The sequence below is a fragment of the Aquarana catesbeiana genome, linkage group LG01 (assembly GCF_042186555.1).
Source record: "Aquarana catesbeiana isolate 2022-GZ linkage group LG01, ASM4218655v1, whole genome shotgun sequence".
In the NCBI taxonomy this organism is placed as follows: domain Eukaryota; kingdom Metazoa; phylum Chordata; class Amphibia; order Anura; family Ranidae; genus Aquarana; species Aquarana catesbeiana.
In genome coordinates, this window is record NC_133324.1 from 657,806,539 (window position 1) to 657,828,165 (window position 21,627).

The following is a 21,627-nucleotide window of genomic DNA, read 5'->3' on the forward strand; positions in this document are numbered from 1 at the left end:
GTGCAAAGTCCAGTCCCAACAGAGACCGCTGCAGAAGCCAGGGAGCCGGACAAAACCGCCAGAAAACCACCACGGAACACTCAAAAAAGGAGCTGTCAGATGCCACAGACTCTGTAGTCAATCAGCAATGCATTTCAGGGGAACAAACTACGCCTCCATCAGGCTGACAGCTCCACAAGCGGCTTGATATATGTCTGTTTTAAGCAACTTTTGAGAGTGCAATTTTATTTTAACACACATTGTTGAATAAATCCTGAACATGAAAGCACTTAAAAGTCCCAATACAAAAGTCCAAATAAGACCGGAAGCGACGTCGTAGGAAACCAGCGGGAGCCAGAAATGACGCCTCCTACCAGCCTTCATCTCTATGGAAACGGCCAACACAGGACTGATGCGAAGAATGGCCATGGAAGCCTTAAGTGACGTACCACTGGGCCTTTGCACCAGTCCCCACCTACAGCTCCATGGCAACCATCACAAATTGGCACAAGGCAGGAAGTTATGCCACGGGACCCAAAGGCACCAGATAACAAGATCTGGGGTTATATCCTAATACAGAGACCCCAGAGGGAGGATATAATCACTTCCTCTTAACAATCACAAGGATGTGCCTAGAGTCTATACATAAAAAAAAAAAAAAAAAGTAAGAAGAATATTAGCCACATTCCTATGGGTCTCCACAGCATCAGATGATGCCTTAGCATGCAAAAAAAAAGACGTACTCATGTAAATAGCACCTACATACATATACATGTGCAATTAATACACATGCCATAAATCATTTCACAGATACAGAACATATATCAATATATGATGAAGATTTAAAACATATCGTATTTATCACACATATACCATACATTATCTCACAAAAGTGAGTACACCCCCCTCGCATCTTTGTAAATATTTTATTATATCTTTTCATGTGACAACACTGAAGAAATTACATTTTACTACAATGTAAAGTAGTGAGTGCACAGCCTGTATAACAGTGTAAAGTTGCTGTCCCCTCAAAATAACACACAGACATTAATGTCTAAACCGCTGGCAACAAAAGCGAGTCCACCCCTAAGTGAAAATGTCCAAATTGGGCCCAATTGGCCATTTTCCCTCCCCGCTGTCATGTGACTAGTTAGTGTTACAAGGTCTCAGGAGTGAATGGGGAGCAGGTGTTAAATTTGGTGTTATTCTCACTCTCTCATACTGGTCACTGGAAGTTAAACAAAAAGATTGCCAAGACCCTGAAACTGAGCTGCAGCATGGTGGCCAAGACCATACAGCGGTTTAACAGGACAGGTTCCACTCAGAGAAGGCCTTACCATGGTCGACCAAAGAGTTGAGTGCACGTGCTCAGCATCATATCCAGGGGTTGATTTTGGGAAATAGACGTATGAGTGTTGCCAGCATAGCTGCAGAGGTTGAAGGGGTGGGGGGGGTCAGCCTGTCAGTGCTCAGACCATACACTGCATCAAATTGGTCTGCATGGCTGTTATCCCAGAAGGAAGCCTTTTCTAAAGATGATGCACAAGAAAGCCCACAAACAGTTTGCTGATGACAAGCAGACTAAGGACATGGATTACTGGAACCACGTCCTGTGGTCTGATGAGACCAAGATAAACTTTTTTGGTCCATATGGTGTCAAGCATGTGTGGTGGCAACCAGGTGAGTAGTACAAAGACAAGTGTGTCTTGTCAAGCATGGTGGTGGGAGTGTCATGGTCTGGGGCTGCATGAGTGCTGCCGGCACTGGGGAGTTACAGTTCATTGAGGAAATCATGAATGCCATGTACTGTGACATACTGAAGCAGAGCACGATCCCCCTCCCTTCGGAGACTGGGCCGCAGGGCAGTATTCCAACATGATAACGACCCCTAACACCTCTCTAAGACGACCACTGCCTTACTAAAGAAGCTTAGGGTAAAGTTGATGAACTGGCCAAGCATGTCTCCAGACCTAGACCCTACTGAGCATCTGTGGGGCGGGCATCCTGAAAACAGAAGGTAAAGGAGCGCAAGGTCTCAAACATCCACCAACTCCTTGATGTCATCATGGAGGCGTGGAAGAGGACTCCAGTGGCAACCAGTGAAGCTCTGGTGAACTTCATGCCCAAGAGGGTTAAGGCAGTGCTGGAAAATAATGGTGGCCACGCAAAATATTGAAGCTTTGGGCCCAATTTGGACATTTTCACTTAGGGATGTACTCACTATTGTTGCCAGTGGTTTAGACATTAATGGCTGTGTGTTGAGTTAGTTTGAGGGAGACAGTAAATTTACACTGTTATACAAGCTGTACACTCACTACTTTACATTGTAGCAAAGTGTAAATTCTTCAGTGCTGTCACATGAAAAGATATAATAAAATATTTACAAAAATGTGGAGGGGTGTACTCACTTTTGTGAGAATATAAATATATTATAAAATAAATATATTATATACACATACATACACACACACACACACACACACACACTTTTTTTATTAAATTAAACCTTTTCTTATTTTTTGGACTTATTGTATATGCATTGGGACATTTAAGTGATTTCATATGTGGCGTTAGTGAATAGAGGTTGTGCCACATCTTTTTTTTCTATACATTACTTTTAAAGGGGTGAAGTGAAACCACTTTACTGTGTAAGCTTTGTGCATAGAATACAACCACTTTAACTTCATTTTGTTTTTGTTAAGACAACTGCACTGATTGCTATTGTGTGTTTCGCTTGTTATTTTTGTTTTGTCACCCTTTTTTTTTTTAAACTTAATCTAGCTTAAACCCTTTAATTACAGGGGAAAATTGCCTCAGTGAGCTACAGACAACACCGTTACAATCTGAGAAGTTCTAACACTTCCCTATTTTACTCAAAACTGCTTCGTTTAGGGCTTTGTGGAGCTATGTTGATATGACTTGCCTAACAAGTACAACTGAGGTGATGTAAAACATATTGCTTTCGATCATTTGTTTTATAAAGCTTTGATTAGAAGAATAATTTAAATCAACCCCTGAATGTTAATTACCTGGAGTGTGCTCAATGTTTCCTCAAAGGAAACAGGCGTAATAGTACAGATTATTACTGTCTTTGTATTTCCACCCAGAGAATTCTGAAGAATCCTTGTCAGCTTGCTGTCCCTGTAGTTGATAAATGCTCTGAATACAGAAAGGAGAGACAAATATGCACCAATGTGTTATAAGAAATACTTAACTTGAATGTAAGAATAACATAACATACTGTCCATGTACAGAACTTACCCAGGCTGATCATCACTAAGTTTCTTAATGACTTGCCCAAGTATAAACAAACTACGGTTAATATTGCACCCTTCTTTTAACCGTACACCTGTAGAATACATAAAATACAGGCATAGCACAAATTGTCCAAGCGTACACCTCTTATACATTCTTTCAATCCAAAAACATTACCTTCGGCCCCAGTTTGACTTGCTCTTTCACTGCCAGCCAAATCAACAAGATTCTGAGGGAAAAAAATAAATATACATATATTACACACACACACACACACATATTATAATATATCCATGGATCAATATATACCTGGTTACAGACATGTACCATCAGGCGATTGGACACTGGCGAAACTGTCAAGTGCCACTGTTTGAACCTTACAGTAAAAAAAAACTGCATCAGCAGAATTTTGGACAGCTATCTGGTACAGTATATCTTTGAAAAGTATGAACGGAAGACCTGATGGCAACCTTACACTGCTGAGATACAGGCTTGGTGCAAAAACGGTGCGGAAAACAGGCTCATAAAAAGCACAGGAGGAGGTTTCTCTTCGAAAATGTAAGCTCTTGCAATCAGATTCCTTATCCATCGAGAGATGGTGGAATTTGAAGCAGGGTATCCCTTGAAAGGTCCCAAGGCAAGAGATACAGGCAATTCATTCGTATGAAGGAAGCATTAGCCTTCAAGTATACGTTAATGGCTCTGACCACGATCAGGCAACATAGAATGATTTCCTCCAAGACAACTTTGTCTTTGTGAAGTATGGGGAAAGGCTCTATGCAGGAGAGGACGGTCAGTTCAGAAACATTTCTGACACATGATAGAGACAAAAAAGGATACTTTTTAGAAGAGAGATCCTAAAGGAATATCCCTGATAGGTTCAAAGGGTGGTTTTCTGCAGAGCAAAAACACTTTGAAGAAAAAAGTTCTTACAAGGGAGAATAAAGCCAGCGGATTTTGAAAAAAAAAAAAATGATATGTATTGGGCTGAGACTTGACCTTTGAGAGTGCTTAAAGGAGTTGTAAAAGGCAGAAAGTTTTTTATCTTAATGTATTCTATACATTAAGATAAAAAAAAAAAAAAAAAAAAAAAAAAAAACACTTGTGTTGAGCAGCCTCCCCAGCACCCCCTAATTACTTACCTGAGCCCCATCTCTCTCTTCAGTGATGTCCGCGAGTGTCTTAGCTGTCCGGGACTCTCCTCCAGATTGGCTGACACACAGCAGCGGTGCCATTGGCTCCTGCAGCTGTCAAATTCAGTAAGCCAATCAGGGGAGAGAGGGGGCGGGGCTGGGGCTCCATATCTGAATGAACTCACAAAGCTGCAACTCAGCTCGGGTGCCTCCATAGCAAGTTGCTGGCTGTGGGGGCACTCAACAGGAGGGAGGGGCAGTATAGAGGAGGCAAGTATAACAGGTTTGTTTTGTTTTTTTATGAAACTTAAACAATCACTTTAAGGCCAAGTTCTGGTCAAGACCATTTGTAGAAAGGCCAGAATGCAAGGCACAGGAGTAATCTCTAGGACTTAAGTGCTGTGTTCACACCAGGCAAAAATATTATTTCCAGGTATGAAAATAGATTTCCTTGATTTAAGCAACGGAAGAATAAGACTCAAACCCCTCTATCCTTTAGGACTGAAACTGGAGGAAAGGAGTCATCCATTTTTGGCCGATCAGGCTGAAGACATCTGGATGAAGGGCCAATTCCCGTTGATCCAAGCACTGGCAGCTGAGGCAATCAATTTATCAAATTGTCCACCCCTGATATGTGGGCCGCAGAGATCACAAGACAGTGAGCTTCTGTCCATGAGATCATCTGATTTGCTTCCTTCAAGGCAGCCGGACTCCTGGTGTCCCATTGGTGGTTGATGTAGGCCACTGTCATGGCAATGTTTTACTGCACCTTGACTGGTTGCCCCTTTAGAAGGGAAGTCCATTGCTTCAGGGTCAACCCGACTGCTCTGAGCGCTGAGATGTTGATGGGGAGCTTGTTTTCCCCCAGTGACCATGTCCTTTGGACTGTCAGCCTCAGAGACTTGCATCTGTTGTGAAAACCTTCCAGTGATAGGGATGGGTGGTGATCAACCAGGGCAGGGAATTCCTTGCTTGGCTGGACAGGCATGAGCAAAACTGAGAAGAGACTGCTTTTTCCAGGTCGACATGGTGATTTGCTGCAGAGTTCTTGAATGGAATTAGGTGAATGGTACTGCCTTGAAAGAGACTACCATTAGGCCTAGAAGTCCCATAGAGAATCTCATTGTAGGTTGTCCATTTGAGCTCAAATTTGGAGCATATACTAAGAGAACTTTCTTTCTTGTAGAAGTGAGGTGCAATAAATGTTATCACAGCAAGTTGTACAGAATTGCATGTCACTGTACAGCAGTGCATCTCGCTGCTCAACAGTGACATGAATGACGTATACTTTTGTACACTTCAAGTTCAGTATTAAAACTGGTTGTAACCGACAGCTGGCAGAGAGATAAAGCGCTGAGGTTTACTCTTCGGCAACTGTCAGTTCAGTGTGAACAGCCTTTAAAGTGCTGCTAACACTACAGCATTGTTTAAGATCCACTACATGTGCATTGTTTTTGTATCTCTGGTCTAAAAAAAAAAAAAAAAAAAAAAAAAAAAAAAAAAAAGTACCATAATTTGTGACCAATCATGCAGGTTAGCTGACCCAGTGCCCTGGCTGCATTGTAGGGCAAACAGAACATGCAACAATTGTTTTCTGTGTGTCCTTGCAGTGACCAACGTTTTACAATGCATTAAAATTCTTGTCACTGCTCAGTGTGAACTGACCCTAGAAGGTAGATGTGGCCAATTTCTCCTTGCAGCAGCAGGCTTTACCTGACACAATAGGAAGATATAAGCGAATGATGTGTGCATGGGGTTACAAATATTTTGAGATTACTTTTATTGTACAAAACAAGAATTCCAGAACTAGACACTTGGTGAAAACAAATGGCAAGGTTTAATATAACTCACCAGGTGAGAAACCATAACTGCTCCCTCACAGCTCTCTGAATTGCCAGGTTCATTGCTCTCTCTGCTTTCAACAATCTGTCGAAAGTGAGAAAAATATTTATAGGCATACTTTGAAAGTTTAAGGTTCATTCATTAACGGTTTTATTCCTACTACTATATTATTATTATTCTGTTTTAATCATGTATATAGAATCATGTTATTTTACAGTTCTTCACAGTGCTTAAGTGAAACTAAAGCATGAATACTTACCTGTCCAACGGTCCCTTGCCAGCATCCAAGCCTCTTCATTAGTCAGCGGGGGATGACAGTGATCCCAGCACTGTAAGCTGAGCATGCACAGCTTAATTTACAGTGCCAGAGAAGACAGCAAGTAGGTAGGGGCATTTTATTACAGAAGAGACAATGCATGTCGCTTCTGCAATAAAAGCCTGCCTGCTCTTACAGCAAAACTTTTAAGTATCCTATTTTAAAAAGGCAAAGCAATAACAATATAATGAACTTACCATTCTAAAAATTGTATGAGACCGGCTACTGTGTTCATTCATTTTTGTCTCCCCATAATGTCTAGTTTCTGCAAAAAAAAAAAAAAAAAAATATATGAATTTCCGCACTTAAAATGAAAATTTCAAACAAAAAGGTTTTTTTTTTTTTTTTTTTTTTTTAAACGTGGGGAAACGCTTGATTTATCTGTTGAGGTTTTATTTGCTTTATGCATTTCACTTGTGGTGGATTTCCCCTACAAGCTGACCTATTCACCAGCAAGACACCTAAAGAAGGGAAGTCCTTTAATAAAGCACATCGGCAGCAATTGGAGACGTTTAGAACGGGAAGGGTTAATACAAACTTGCTTCTTGGGAGGTTCCCAATAGAAGGTGTAAGGGAACATCTTCCCAGTGAAAGCCAAGCAGCCAAATAAGCCTGACAAATGTTCTAACTGTTCCCAACATCATCAAAAAAAAAAAAAAGTTTAAACAAACAAGTTTGCAACAATGTAACAAATTACATTGATTGGTGTGGTGCTAAAGTGCACAAAGTTATGCTTTGCTCATGTTGACTTATTGTAGATATGCAGCAGTATTATTAATTCCTAATGGCACCCCCATGTATCTTGCAAATGTGCAAGTACCATGAACTGCAGTACCATGTGTTTTGGTGCAGAGTGGAGGGGGAAGAAACACCCCCCCCCCCCCCCCAAAAAAAAAAAAAAACACAAACATACACACCACATCTGTAAGAGCAGGAGGGGGTGAACAGTATATATTTTTTTATACAAGTATTTGTAAACGATCACCTTGCAAAAAAGCCCATTCACTTTAAAAAAGGGAAACAAAAGGCAAAACATTTATGTGTAGATATAAAAGAGGGGGTATTTATGTTTTCTTTAGAAGTGATCACATTTCCTCTGCGTTCTCAGCTGCATAGGAGCTGTGGGGGGGGGGGGGGTGGGCGCAACAGTACCTAGAGCAGGGTCGGCAACCCCCGACACACGCACGTGCCAGTCTTTGCGTGGCACGTCAAAGTGATCCTGGGAGACCCACCTTCTACACATGAAAGCTGGTCTAATTCAGCGGCTGTATAAAAGAGAAGCAGTGCAGTTGGTTCCCGCCCACCTCGCCACTATGCATCAGCGCAGCGAGGCAGTCGGATTCCCTGGGGCCAGACAGCGCAGTGCTAATTATGCACTTTTTTCCTCTGTGGCAGCGGCAGTCTTATCAGCTGGATCATGGCTAGGCTTTTGTTTTCTGAGTGTGCACCTGTTGTCTCTGAGCACGCCTCTCACTAAGTAGCCACACGACTGGCTCAAACTCAAAACATGTTGGCTGTGGATGGGGTATTTAACAGGTTGTGTAATGCCCTGTACACACGGTCGGACATTGATTGGACATTCCGACAACAAAGACCATGGATTTTTTTCCAACGGATGTTGTTGACTCAAACTTGTCTTGCATACACACGGTCACACAAAGTTGTCGGAAAATCCGATCGTTCTGAACGCAGTGACGTAAAACACGTACGTCGGGACTATAAATGGGGCAGTAGCCAATAGCTTTCGTTTCTTTATTCTGAGCATGCGTGGCACTTTGTGCGTCGGATTTGTGTACACACGATCGGAATTTCCGACAACGGGTTTTGTTGTCGGAAAATTTTATAGCAAGCTCTCAAACTTTGTGTGTCGGAAATTCCTATGGAAAATGTGTGATGGTGCCTACACACGGTCGGAATTTCCGACAAGGTCCTATCACACATTTTCCATCGGAAAATCCTATCGTGTGTACAGGGCATTAGATTATTACAGGCTTTGTAGGTACTACTAAGAGTAGCACTCACAAAGCCAGATATAAAGCAGCACTCTTATCTCTGCCTCTGTCAGCAAAGCGCTCCCTCTGCCTGTGTCAGCACGCACAAAGCCAGATATAATGCATTTCTCACAAAGCCAGTTATAACAGTACTGCTTTATCTCTGGTTTTGTAAGCAATGCTTTATATCTGGCTTTGCAGTACTTAAGGCACTTATTAATCCACTATTAATCCATTGCTCATAGAGCCAGATATAAAGGAATATTGCTTTTTAAAATGGCTTTGTGAGCAATGTTTAATAACTGGCTTTGTAACCACTAATTTGGAAGTTTTAAAAAGGGAACTACAACTTTTTAACAGGGTTTGGTAACTACTGCTTTACAAATTCTTTTTGTGGCAGTGGCAGGAAAACAGCTGATTCCTACTGCTGTTTTTGACACCCGTGAGTGGCTAGCTGCAATGCCTTGTGTGTTCTGAAGCTGCAGAAATTGGGGTATTCCGAGGTGTGAAGCTGCAGAAATTGGGGTGTCCCGAGGTGTGAAGCTGCAGAAATTGTGGTGGGGAGGAGTGTCATGACAAGTCTGATCATTAGATGAGAGCTGGGCCGAGTACCCAGCACAGCTAGAGAACTGATCGGTGTGTTCTACTTAGTGTGGTCAGTTTTTAATAGGAAAGCAGAGGGACTGGCAGAAACACTAGGGATTTTCAGGGAGCAATACAAAGAGAACAGGATGCTTTTTCTACAAGTACATGGTACAGCAGGCACATATCAGGAATCTAAAATGCTGGGGTAACAAACATTGGCCATGGTTTCCCCACATAGTCAAGTATAATGCCCTGTACACACGAGCGGACTTTTCGACCGGACTGGTCCGACGGACCGAATCCGGCGGACAATCCGACCGTGTGTGGGCTTTATCGGACCTTCAGCGGACTGTTTCTGTAGAAAATCTGACGGACTTTAGATTTGGAACATGTTTCAAATCTTTACGTCGGAACTCCGCCGGACCCAGTTCCTATCGAGAAATCCACTCATCTGTATGCTAGTCCAACGGATGAAAACCGACGCTAGGGCAGCTATTGGCTACCAACTTCCTTATTTTAGTCCGGTTGTACGTCATCACGTACGAATCTGTCGGACTTTGGTGTGATCGTGTGTAGGCAAGTCTGTTCATTCGACAGTCCGTTGGAAGTCCATCAAAAGTCCGTCAGAAAGACTGTCGGACCTTTGTTGCCGAAAAGTCTGCCCGTGTGTAGGCGGCATAAGAGGTTCAAGAGTTCAAATGTCTTTAGTTTTGGATAGATTAGGGAGAAGTTAGTTTTAGCCTATGTACCGCTGGCATTTCCCATCACTTCTTGTCCTGGAGATGGAACAGAAAGCGAGAGGAAATCGCTCCAAAGTGGGGGAAAACAACCCTAGACAACTGTCACCAGAACAAGTTTGCCTCATTAGAAAATTCCCCCTCATCTCCTGTACCCGAGAGAACAACCCAGGATTTTGTATTACCCCCTCCACCCCCTCCCCAGGAATAGCAGGGAGGGTGAATCAGCGGAAATACAGCGGAGGAATTATTCAATGAAAATTGCTAGCTACTAAGTGCGTGAAACTGCTGTACTAAGATTTACAGAAAATAATATCTTACTTTCACCCTTTTTGATCCATTCCAGGACATGTTCAGGACACGTCACAAGCTCTTCATTCAGGTCAGCAACATACACATTTCGCTTTACATAGGGGGGGAAAAAAAACAAAAAAAAAAAAAAAAAAGACACCTTATTAGGCCAGTTTTTTGCTTTTCAGCCTTTATCACCTTTATATTTTTTATACAGATATAAATATAAAACAAAATGGAAAAGAAAGGTTATCCATCCAACATGCTCTCTTTGTTTTGTTTCAGAAGACAGCCTAAGACAAATCTGGTTGAGATTATATATAGGTTTTTCAAACTTGTGGTTTACAAGTTAAAATAATTTGTTTTTGCTCGAAAATTACCCCAAACATTACATACTTTATTTCTAACACCCTAGAGAATAAGATGGCGGTAATTGCAATACTTTTTGTCACACCGTATTTGCGCAGCAGTCTTACAAGCCACTTTTTTAAAGAAAAAAGAAAAAACCCACCAACACACACACACACACACACACACACAGTAAAGTCAGCCCAATTTTTTTTATATTGTGAAAGATGATGTTACGAGTGAGTAAATTAATACGTAAATTAATACGCAACATGTCACACTTCAAAGTTGCGCCCGCTTGTGGAATGGCGACAAGCTTTTACCCTTAAAAATCTCTTAAAAAAATTCTACAGGTTGCATGTTTTAAGTTACAGAGGAGTTCTAGGGCTAGAATTATTGCTCTCGCTCTACCGATTGCAGGGATACCTCACATGTGTGGTTTGAACACCGTTTTTATATGCGGCCGCTACTCACGTATGCGTTCGCTTATGCGCGCGAGCTTGGCGGGGCACGTTTACATTTTTTTATATCATTTTACCTTTTATTTTTACACTGTTCTTTATATAAAAAAAAAAATCATGGTGTCACTTTTATTCCTATTACAAGGAATGTAAACTGCCCTCGTAATAGAAAAAAAAAAAGCATGACAGGACCTCTTAAATATGAAATCCGGGGTCAAAAAGACCTCAAATCTCATATTTACACTAAACAAAAAAAAAAAAAAAAAGTCTCTTTAAGAGCTGTGGGCGGAAGTGACGTTTTGACGTCGCTTTCGCCCTGCAAATGGTATGGAGCCGGGTGGGGGCCATTTTCCCTACATACATACATACATCATACACACAGCGGGTAAAATAAGTATGTAAAACACTTTTCTAGGTAAATATATTTCTAAAACGGTGCTATTGACATGAAATTTTTACCACATGTCGGTAACAACCCATGCAATCCATACATACACAGAAACCAACACAAATAAGTTCAGAAGTCATGTGTAATAAAATGGAATGGCACAGGAAAAAAGTATTAAACACTCTAACTGAAATTTATTTAATACTTCATACAAAATCCTTTGTTGGTAATGACAGAGATAGATAGATTTGCAGTTTGTGGATGATTTTCTTTTACAATGATAAGTATTTGATCTAGGACATGGTATTTAACCACTTCCCACCCGGCCTATCGCAGAATGACAGCCAGGCGGTGGTTCAGTTATCCTGACTGGGCGTCATATGACGTACGTTAGGATAACAGTCGCCGCTATACCGATCTCGATCTCCACCAATGGAGACTCTTTACCACGTGATCAGCCATGTCCAATCACGGCTGATCACAGTGTAAACAGGAAGAGCCGGCGATTGACTTTTCATCACTCGCATCTGACAGACGCAAGTACAGGAGAGCCGATCAGCTGTTTGTTTATCAGCACAGCCCCCCCACAGATGCCCACCCAGGACCACCAGGGAAGGGGGCAACATGTGGATGGCCAGGTATGTACACCATGGCCATCCACATATGAAAACATTTGCACTGACTGGCAACATCATGGTCCAGCAAAAAAAAAAAAAAAGTGATGCCCAGCAATGCCACCCAGTGTCATCAGTGCCACCGCAGTGCCCATCCATGCCCAGTGCCCACCTATCAGTGACCATCAGTGCCGCTTTACCAGTGCTCATCAGTGCCGCTTTACCAGTGCCCATCATTGAAGAATAAAACGTACTTATTTACAAAAAAATTTTAACAGAAACAAAGAAAAACTTAATTTTTCTAAAAATGTTCTTCTAAATTTTCGGTCTTTTTTTATTTGTTGCGCAAAAAGTAAAAATCGCAGAGGTGATCAAATACCACCAATAGAAAGCTCTATTTGTGGGAACAAAATGATAAAAAAAATGGGTACAGTGTAGCATGACCGCGCAATTGTCATTCAAATTGCGACAGCGCTGAAAATTGGCTTGAGCAGGAAGGTCCGGAAGTGCCTGGTATTGAAGTGGTTAAACTATATAAAAAAAGGAAGACCAGCGGAGTTCCAGACTCTTAAGTGAAAATGAATAGTCAGCAGCTACAAAAACTGTAGCTGCTGACCTTTAACAGCCACTCACCTTTCCCACGATCCAGCAGTGTGTTCTCCCCAGCCGTTGTCGCTGTGTGTCCTCCCTCGGCGGCGCCGGCATCTTTACTTCGGGCACTTGTCAGTGACAGCTTGCGGCCTCACAGCCGGGTGCCCACTGCGCATGCGTGAAACTTCAAGTAAACGCCCCCCCCCCAGCTCCATTTCACAAACAGGAGTCTTAAGAGTGGAACTTCCCCTTTTGAGTGGAGTTCCGCTTTAATGAAAGGTTTGAAACTTTAGTTAAAGTCTTAAATTATTGCACGTTCTCTCAGCTGAAGACGAGCAAATCCTGGAATACAATTGAAGTAACACTGTACTTCTCAATGCAGTTCTCACACAGGAGAAATTTCATTTCTGCCTCTAGGGGGCACTGCAGGCCAAAGTCTCCAGTTTAGTTTGCTTGTGAGCTCCATCTTGTACCTCCTACAGTTGGGCGATTGTTAGGATACAGAAGATGATAGTTTCTGTCCTCTTAGGCCTTAATTGACAGGTAAGAGGTTACATTTGTCTGACGAACCAGTTTATCTTTTTTAACCACTTGCCTACTGGGCACTTCCACCCCTTCGTGCCCAGGCCAACTTACAACTTTCATCACCGTGAATGACAATTGCGCGATCACTGTACCCAAACAAAATTTTATCATTTTTTTGAGACAGAAGGAGCTTTATTTTGGTGGTATTTCAACCCCGCTAGGTTTTAAATTTTTTTGCTAAATAAAAAAAAAACAAAAAAAAACAAAAAAACAAAACGGTTTCTTAGTTTCTGTTAGAAAAATGTTGTAAATAAGTAATTTATTTCCTTCACTGACGAGGAGGCACTAATGGGGCTGCACTGATGATCAGTGCCCTGATTATCAGTGTAGATGTTCCCTGTGTGGATTGCCACTTACTGTCTGACAGCGTGCGAGGAGAGGAACGCCGCTAACCGGCAAATCCTGTTTACACTGATGAGCTTTGATTTTTTTATAAGCAAAGTTACTGCCATGACTTCAAAAAGCATGACCGCACACTGTATGTGGGGAAAGGGGCTCTCAGGAGATTTATTTCTGGAGGTGCACCTTTGAAAACATGAACCGAGCACCCAGCATCTGCCCCTGCAAGAATTTTACAAGCTTGGTGAGGATGTCACGGGGGCAATAAAAAAGATTTCTTGATATAGGAACATGTATTAAAAAAAAAAAAAATTGGGACATGCTCTAAAAGGGAGATTTGGGGGTAAAGGTTGGTGATGCCTGGACATACACTTCAAATAACTACCAAGGAGTAAATGAAGATAAACCATCTTTAGCTTACATTCAAATCTTCACGGATTTCCAAAGGCTTCTTTTTTCTACTATCACACAGAAGATCTGTGACCGTTTCATTATAGATTTCCATATATGACACGCGTAGTAAGAATTCCCTGCTCGGTATCTAAAAAGGTAGATGCAAACAAACCATCACATACTGCGCAAAGTTTTTTCCTCAAAGGGTGTTCATATTACCAATATAACATTTGCACACATTAAAAACGAATGACATTCTTTCCATCTGTAACACTAGATTAGGTTAGCAGGAATATTGCCATTATTACAGTATATTAGTCTAAAGGCCATGTTATTGGGAAGAGGGGGGGGGGGGGGGTTGGGGGGACTGGGACAGACCTCCCAATACCATCGCGATCCGTTGTCACAGTGGTCACATGATCAGGAGCTTGTCCCACTTTCTCCTGCTCATAACTAGAGGCAAAGATAGGCCCATACACGGTGCAAATTTCTTTTCCTGCAACAGACCGGGGAATCAACAATGGTCATCTCCCGGAGGGGGGATTTTGCTGGGAGAAGACAGTGAGCATAGCTAGCGGCTATAGCAGTGGCCGGTTCAGCAGGAAAAGGGTATGGCCTGCCTAACACAGTGCACTTTCAGCACAGAAATCGCAGTAGCCCACTCTTCTCTGCTGCACATATGCATTACAGTGGGTAAAATAAGTATTGAACACGTCACCATTTTTCTAGGTAAATAGATTTCTAAAGGTGATATTGACATGAAAAATTTTCATCATATGTTGGCAACAACCCATGCAATCTATACATACAAAGAAACCAAAACAAATAAGTTCAGAAATGAAGTCATTTATAATAAAATGGAATGACACAGGAAAAAGTATTGAACACGCTAACTGAAATGTATTTAGTACTTTGTACAAAATCCTTTGTTGGTAACGACAGCTTCAAGACACCTCCTGTATGGAGAAACCATGCATTGCTCAGGTGTGATTTTGGCCCATTCTTCCACTGTTCTTTCCATAGATTTTCTATTGGATTCAAGTCAGGTGATTGGTTGGGCCATTCTAGCAACTTTATTTTCCTTTCTTTGAAACCAATTGAGAGTTTCCATAGGTTTGTGTTTGAGATCAAATGTTGTGCAGCAAACTTTAAACGACCTTCAACATGCTTTTTCTTGAGCAATGGAGTCTTAAATGGTGAGAGTGCATACAGGTCACGGCAGTTGAGTACATTACTTATTGTTTTCTTTGAAACAATTGTACCTGCTACGAAGATATGGGCTTTAAGGCATAGAGCCTTGGGACTTTAAAGGTGTCTGAATTATGAAAATACTCAGAAATGTATTCCCAATTGAACATATTGGTTAAAAAATAGATTTTATAACAGCGATTAAAAAAGCCATGAAGGCTATAGCAATATTAATTTTGTGAATTTGTAAGATACAATACAGTCACACTGCCTGATATGTAACCACTTTGTTCTCAACATATTTCGCTCAGTGGAACTTCTTCAGGAGATGTGGTATATGGCAATTAAAGTGGTGTTCCACCCTAAAAAAAAAAAAAAAAAAAAAAAAAAAAACCATGACTGTGCCTAAAAAAAAAAAGAATAAAAAAAAAAAAAAATTTGGAAATTTTTTTTACTTACATCTAAATGCCTGTTGCTAGGGGGTCCCTTGTAGTCTGCCTCTTCCAGTGCCTGGGCTGGTGACATCACTTCCCCCTTGGCTCTGCTCCCTCCCTCCTGTCAATCATCGGGGACCCATTACAGGTCCCAGGTGACTGAGCGGCCAATCACGGCGCGCGGTGGGTGCCAGGCTGTGAAGCCACAGCTCGGCACCCACAGTTGCAATGCCGGCGCCGCTGAACGGAGGGGGAGATGAGCGGGGCATCCCCCGCATCGCTGCACCCTGGGACAGGTAAGTTTTTTTTTTTTTTTTCATGGGCCCTCCTCTTTAAACTAAAATCACATAAGAAAAAAAGAAAGCAAATCAATATAGTGAAATTTCATAAATAACATAATATCAGTTAATCATCAGGATACTTCAGTGTAAGGATAGAAATAAAAAAATGAATAATGAAATTACATGAGTAATGCATTAGACGTTATAGTTAATTTTTTTATAAACATAGGTAGATAATTATGTATAATATGAGTGCTGAGTTACTATAGAAAGTGAAGATCTTGCCAAAAATTATAGCTCTTTGAACTTACACTTGGAGCTGAAAGGTCACAAGTATTGGAGACACTTAAATTCATGAACTGCCTTCTCCCATTGGGTTCCTGCCCCCAAGAAAAACTTGCAGAGACAATACAACTGCGTACAGGGTTATTGATGTCCTTTTCTATAAAAGAAAGGGCTAGTGAATAGAGAAAAAATGTTTCTATAAATGTAATAATAATAATAAAAGTAATTGGATAAATAGATGGAATTTCTCAAATGGGGAAACCCTTTTACAATAATAAATATATAATTTACCTTGATGGCACTTTGATAGAATCAATGTTATTCCATAAATGGCATCCCCAGTGTTTATTTGGACAGAAACACTTTTATAATGGGATGTATGAGATAAGAAAAAGGTTATATGTCAAAGAAGCTGCAGGGGTCTGGAGAGAAGGGGATTGATATCCACCAATATCCAAACTGAGCCCTAAACATCAAGGACAAAACAATAAAGATCAGTTGCTAAATATAAAAAGATAAGGGTAATTAAAAAAACATGGCTGCCGCACAGAGATTCTCCCTTGTATGCAAAAAAAGGATGGAGACACCAATTAGCCGCCATATGGGCCTTTTCCATGAATTTCACGACACTATGATGCACTTTGTAGCAGCACTTGAACACGTTCCCCCAGGTGAAATAGGAGGCAATTACGATCAGATCCTCCTACAGCGGGAGGCTAAATGGATTTCAAACCTAGATGCTCTCAAATATCCTGGTTTGAATGACGCTCTTAGCTATAAGCCTTTTCTGTAATTTCTAATTTTTTAATTTTAAATGTGTTTTGTTTTTTTTTTCCTCCTTGCCATTCCTTATAGTTTCATTAACATTACTTAAGTATAATATATCCTTTATAGATATATTTAATCCAGTCGGATATATCTCATCAGATTGATAGACATCTAATATAAATTATTTACTTTCCTTGACTGCCTTCTTCAACTGCATGCCCCTATGTTAATTCTTAAGCTTGCACGGACACCCAGGCATTTGAGAACGTGGGCCTTAATCAATGACCCCCGCCTCAAATGCCATATTGTTGTCCCTGCGCATGTCTAGTGTCTTTCTTTAGAACTTGTATCCTTTGGGCTGCGGGGTTGTTTGAGAGTCTGCGCTGTGGTGGATTGTGTTCCTTTGTGGTTTCCGGTCTCCCTGTGTGTCTCTCGTTCCCCCCCCCCCCCCCCATCATATATGGGCAAAGTACTTTAGTAACCGCACTTATGCAGTCTCTAACACATCTCGCCTTCATGGCGGACGCATGCGCAGTGACACGCTATTTACGTCCGCAGCGTGGCGGCGATGCCAGACGCCGCTACGTTGGAGATTGAACACAAATACGGGGATCTTTTTTCCTCTCCCCGTCATTCCTCTGCTGGACACCACAGCGCAAGGAGGGAAGGTTTTCTCCTTCCCAGTTTATTCACTCTAATCCCGGCTTACACTAGATAAAGGTAGGTGCACTCTCTGTGCGGCAGCCATGTTTTTTTAATTACCCTTATCTTTTTATATTTAGCAACTGATCTTTATTGTTTTGTCCTTGATGTTTAGGGCTCAGTTTGGATATTGGTGGATATCAATCCCCTTCTCTCCAGACCCCTGCAGCTTCTTTGACATATAGCCTTTTTCTTATCTCATACATCCCATTATAAAAGTGTTTCTGTCCCAATAAACACTGGGGATGCCATCTATGGAATAACATTGATTCTATCAAAGTACCATCAAGGTAAATTATATATTTATTATTGTAAAAGGGTTTCCCCATTTGAGAAATTCCATCTATTTATCCAATTACTTTTATAGAAACATTTTTTCTTTATTCACTAGCCCTTTCTTTTATAGAAAAGGACATCAATAACCCTGTACGCAGTTGTATTGTCTCTGCAAGCTTTTCTTGGAGGCAGGAACCAAATGGAAGAAGGCAGTTCATGAATTTAAGTGTCTCCAATACTTGTGACCTTTCAGCTCCAAGTGTAAGTTCAAAGAGCTATAATTTTTGGCAAGGTCTTCACTTTCTATAGTAACTCAGCACTTATATTATACATAATTATCTACCTATGTTTATAAAAAATTAACTATACCGTCTAATGTATTACTCATGTAATTTCATTATTCATTTTTTATTTCTATCCTTACACTGAAGTATCCTGATGATTAACTGTTATATTATATATATAATGAAATTTCACTATATTGATTTGCTTTCTTTTTTTCTTATGTAATTTTAGTTTAATAGATGCCATATACCATATCTCCTGAAGAAGCTCCACTGAGCGAAACATGAGAACAAAGTGGTATCCATATCAGGCACTGTGACTGTATTGTATTTTATTAATTTTGTGAATTTTGTATTGCTATAGCCTTCTTCATGGCTTTTTTAATCGCTGTAATAAAATCTATTATTTTTTAACCAATACGTTCAATTGGGAATACATTTCCGAGTATTTTAATAATTCAGACACCTTTAAAGTCCCAAGGCTCTATGCCTTAAAGCCCATATCTTCTCCATAAATGAACATTTGGGATGTGGTGTCCTAAAATTTTGTTTTTTTCTTTGTTTCATTCCTCACTAAATTGTACCTGATAATTCAAGGTCTTTCTGAAGCTCTCCACAAGTGGCCCTTGGCTCTTAGATAACTCTTCTGATACTTATTTTCACTTCTTTGTCAGAAATCTTGCAAACAGGTCATGGTCTGTTTATGGTGAAATTATGTTCTTTCCATTTCCGGATTATGGCCCCAACAGTGCTCACTGGAACATTCAGAAATTTAGAAATCCTTCTGTAACCAATGCCATCATTATGTTTTGCAACAATAAGTTTGCAAAGGTCTCGAGGGAGCTTTATGCTTTTACCCATCATGAGACGATTCTTGAGTGACACCTTGGTAATGAGACACCTTTTGATAGGTCATCAGTTGAGACTAAACCAGCTGATATTAATTTGCACTGACATGGGGCTGGATTGCTTTCCAATTACTGATAGATTTCAGCTGGTGTCTTAGCTTTCCATGCCTTTTTGCACCTCCCTTATTTCATGCGTTTAATGGTTTTTCACTGGGTCATTCCATTTTATTACACAGAACTTAATTTCTGAATGTATTTGTTTTGGTTTCTTTGTATGTATGGATTGCATGGGTTCTTGCCAACATTTCAAGTCAATAGTACCTTTAAAAATCTATTTACCTAGAAAAAAGGTGACGTGAAATGGTGAACACTTATTTTATTCGCTGTATGTGCTCAGCAGGTGGTTAAAATATTAACCCAGGACAATAAAAGATTATTATTATTATCATAATTAATAGTACTAAAACCTCATTATGCTGGAAAGCGTATTGGGGTTAGAAAGAAATTGTATTCATTCCAGCATTTTGTCTAAACATCTCAAACTTTTCTAACTTTTATGGTGTGAGAAATGGGATGGCTAGGCAAAGGATTCATAAGTTTGTTTGAAGATAAAATTACATTTACAAATCTTTTGCCACATACATTCATACCTCCTTAATGATTCTAAAGATCTCCTTAACGGCTTGAGGTATGATTCCCAGACAATCAGGAGACCCCATCATTGTGTATGTTTTGCCTGAAGAGGTCTGCCCATAAGCAAATATCGTACCTGAAATAGAATAAACATAGGTATTCAGTACTTGAATATTCACAAAATCAATGTAAAATTTGGGCTTTTATGTATTCCATAAGGGAGGGAAACCCCACACAAAAGAATTACCATTGTATCCATGTAGAGCTGAGCGAATAATTGGAATAGCTACTTCTTGATAAACTTGAGCTGTTGTCTCATATGAATTAAAGACACGATCTACAAAAAAAAAAAAAAAAAAAAAAAAAAGACAGAATACTATAATATCACATCATATAGCAAGTTAGTATAGTTACATTAAGGTCAGCTATACTGATTAGACCAGTTTTAATCTATGCACCCTTAACTACTTGTGCCGAGAGAGAAAATGATATGAATAAGGCGTGATTGGGAGATTTTTCTTGGGGAAAATTAAACTTATAAAAAAGTCCAGTAAAGATACTGTCAATTTTTTCTTCGGTCACATATGTTCAAGTGTAAAAAACACATTTTTACCAAAGCTCCAATTTTTTAATTTTATTTTTTTTACGATTTTGTGTAGAGCCGCATTCATAGCTGTCATGGCCCACAGGTTGGACACCCCTAGTATAAAAAGTAAATAAATGCATATTCAGTCAACTTGATCACCTGACACCCAAGCTACATCCAGTAGGTTAGTAAAAACATTTGAAAAACATTACCAAAACTTACCAAAATGAAAAGATCTTGTGCCATCAATCTGCGATACAGTAGAGTTTTCAGCTTTCCAAAACAAGTTGACTTGATCCCCCTGTTCTCTAGAATTTAGAAAGAAATTGTATTTTTACAATGTCTGCTTGTCTGAAGGACACTGTTCATATCATGTTCTTCATTACTAGGATATTTTATGCATGCCTTTGTCGCTACAAAGTTTCTTTTAGAATACACCAAAGGGATTGGTCCTATTACATAAGCAATGCAAATAACGCATTGTTAAAGTTTCACAAATGTTTGAGTGTCCTGGCAAGCTTTCCAAACCATCGTTGCATGTTTTCATACATCATTTTCATTTTTTTTTTTCTAGAGAGTGTCCCAAGAATCTCAGAACCACACATGGGGTCAAAGCTGCTTCTAACTCCCATCAGAACTATGTAATTTACTGACAGAGGCTTGCACAGCAAGACTGGTGGCTGGCCAAAGTGCCAACTTGCACAGTATTTAAAGCAGAACTTTACCAATAACAACTTAATAAAAAATAATGTTCTTTATCACGGAACATACATTCCACATTAATAATTATGCTACACAAATTAGCGTGTGCTGTAAATTGCCTACAGCATTGCTTACGTTTCTTCTTGCTGGAGGTTGCCATTTTGCTGGAGCCCAGAGCCCCTGAACAGCAGTAAATCATAAAGCGGAACTAAACCCAATTGATTTAACAGTGTAAAAAATTATGTTACATTCCTGGAATGCCAGGATTGCCAACTGTGACATTTGCTTGTGTCCTCGACCAAACTGTCAAACCATCAAATGGCTGTGGTCATAACGGATCACATGTGCAGCACCATGGCAGTTGCAGATCAAACAGAAGCAGCTGTAAAAGATAGGAGGGTTTAATTTCTCTTTAAGGCTGTCAGCAGATCGGCCTCTACAAATTCAGCAGTGCCTAAAAATGGAGAGCAACTGAGCATAGGCAGAGCAAGGTGAAACAGTGCAATAGTGGATTTTAAACAGTATAGGCATTTTGTCATGTTACAGCCAAAAACATAAAATGTATTTTATTGGGATTTTATGTGATAGGCCAACACAAAGTGGCACATAATTGTGCATTTGTATACAGCCCTCCTGAGTAAATAATTTGTAGGACCACCTTTCACTGCAATTACAGCTGCAAGTCTTTTGGGGATGTCTCTATCAGCTTTGCACATCTAGAGAGTGACATTTTTGCCAATTCTTTTCAAAATAGCTCAAGCTCTGTCAGATTGGATGGAGAGCTTCTGAACA

General features: G+C 40.3%; 1 protein-coding gene across 3 annotated transcripts in view; it reads right to left on the reverse strand.

Moving 5' to 3' along the window:
- The window catches only part of CENPE (centromere protein E), a 183,013-nt gene that overhangs the window by 136,198 nt on the left and 25,188 nt on the right, over positions 1 to 21,627 (reverse strand). For all 3 annotated transcript variants that reach the window (XM_073601785.1, XM_073601777.1, XM_073601770.1), the window contains exons 2-11: positions 20,356 to 20,441; positions 19,795 to 19,884; positions 19,565 to 19,683; positions 13,877 to 13,996; positions 10,160 to 10,241; positions 6,723 to 6,790; positions 6,219 to 6,293; positions 3,412 to 3,463; positions 3,241 to 3,328; positions 3,009 to 3,138 (exon numbers count right to left, since the gene is read on the reverse strand). In XM_073601785.1, coding sequence (XP_073457886.1) covers positions 3,009 to 3,138; positions 3,241 to 3,328; positions 3,412 to 3,463; positions 6,219 to 6,293; positions 6,723 to 6,790; positions 10,160 to 10,241; positions 13,877 to 13,996; positions 19,565 to 19,683; positions 19,795 to 19,884; positions 20,356 to 20,441 — 910 coding nt within the window. The remainder of the gene's footprint in view (positions 1 to 3,008; positions 3,139 to 3,240; positions 3,329 to 3,411; positions 3,464 to 6,218; positions 6,294 to 6,722; positions 6,791 to 10,159; positions 10,242 to 13,876; positions 13,997 to 19,564; positions 19,684 to 19,794; positions 19,885 to 20,355; positions 20,442 to 21,627) is intronic.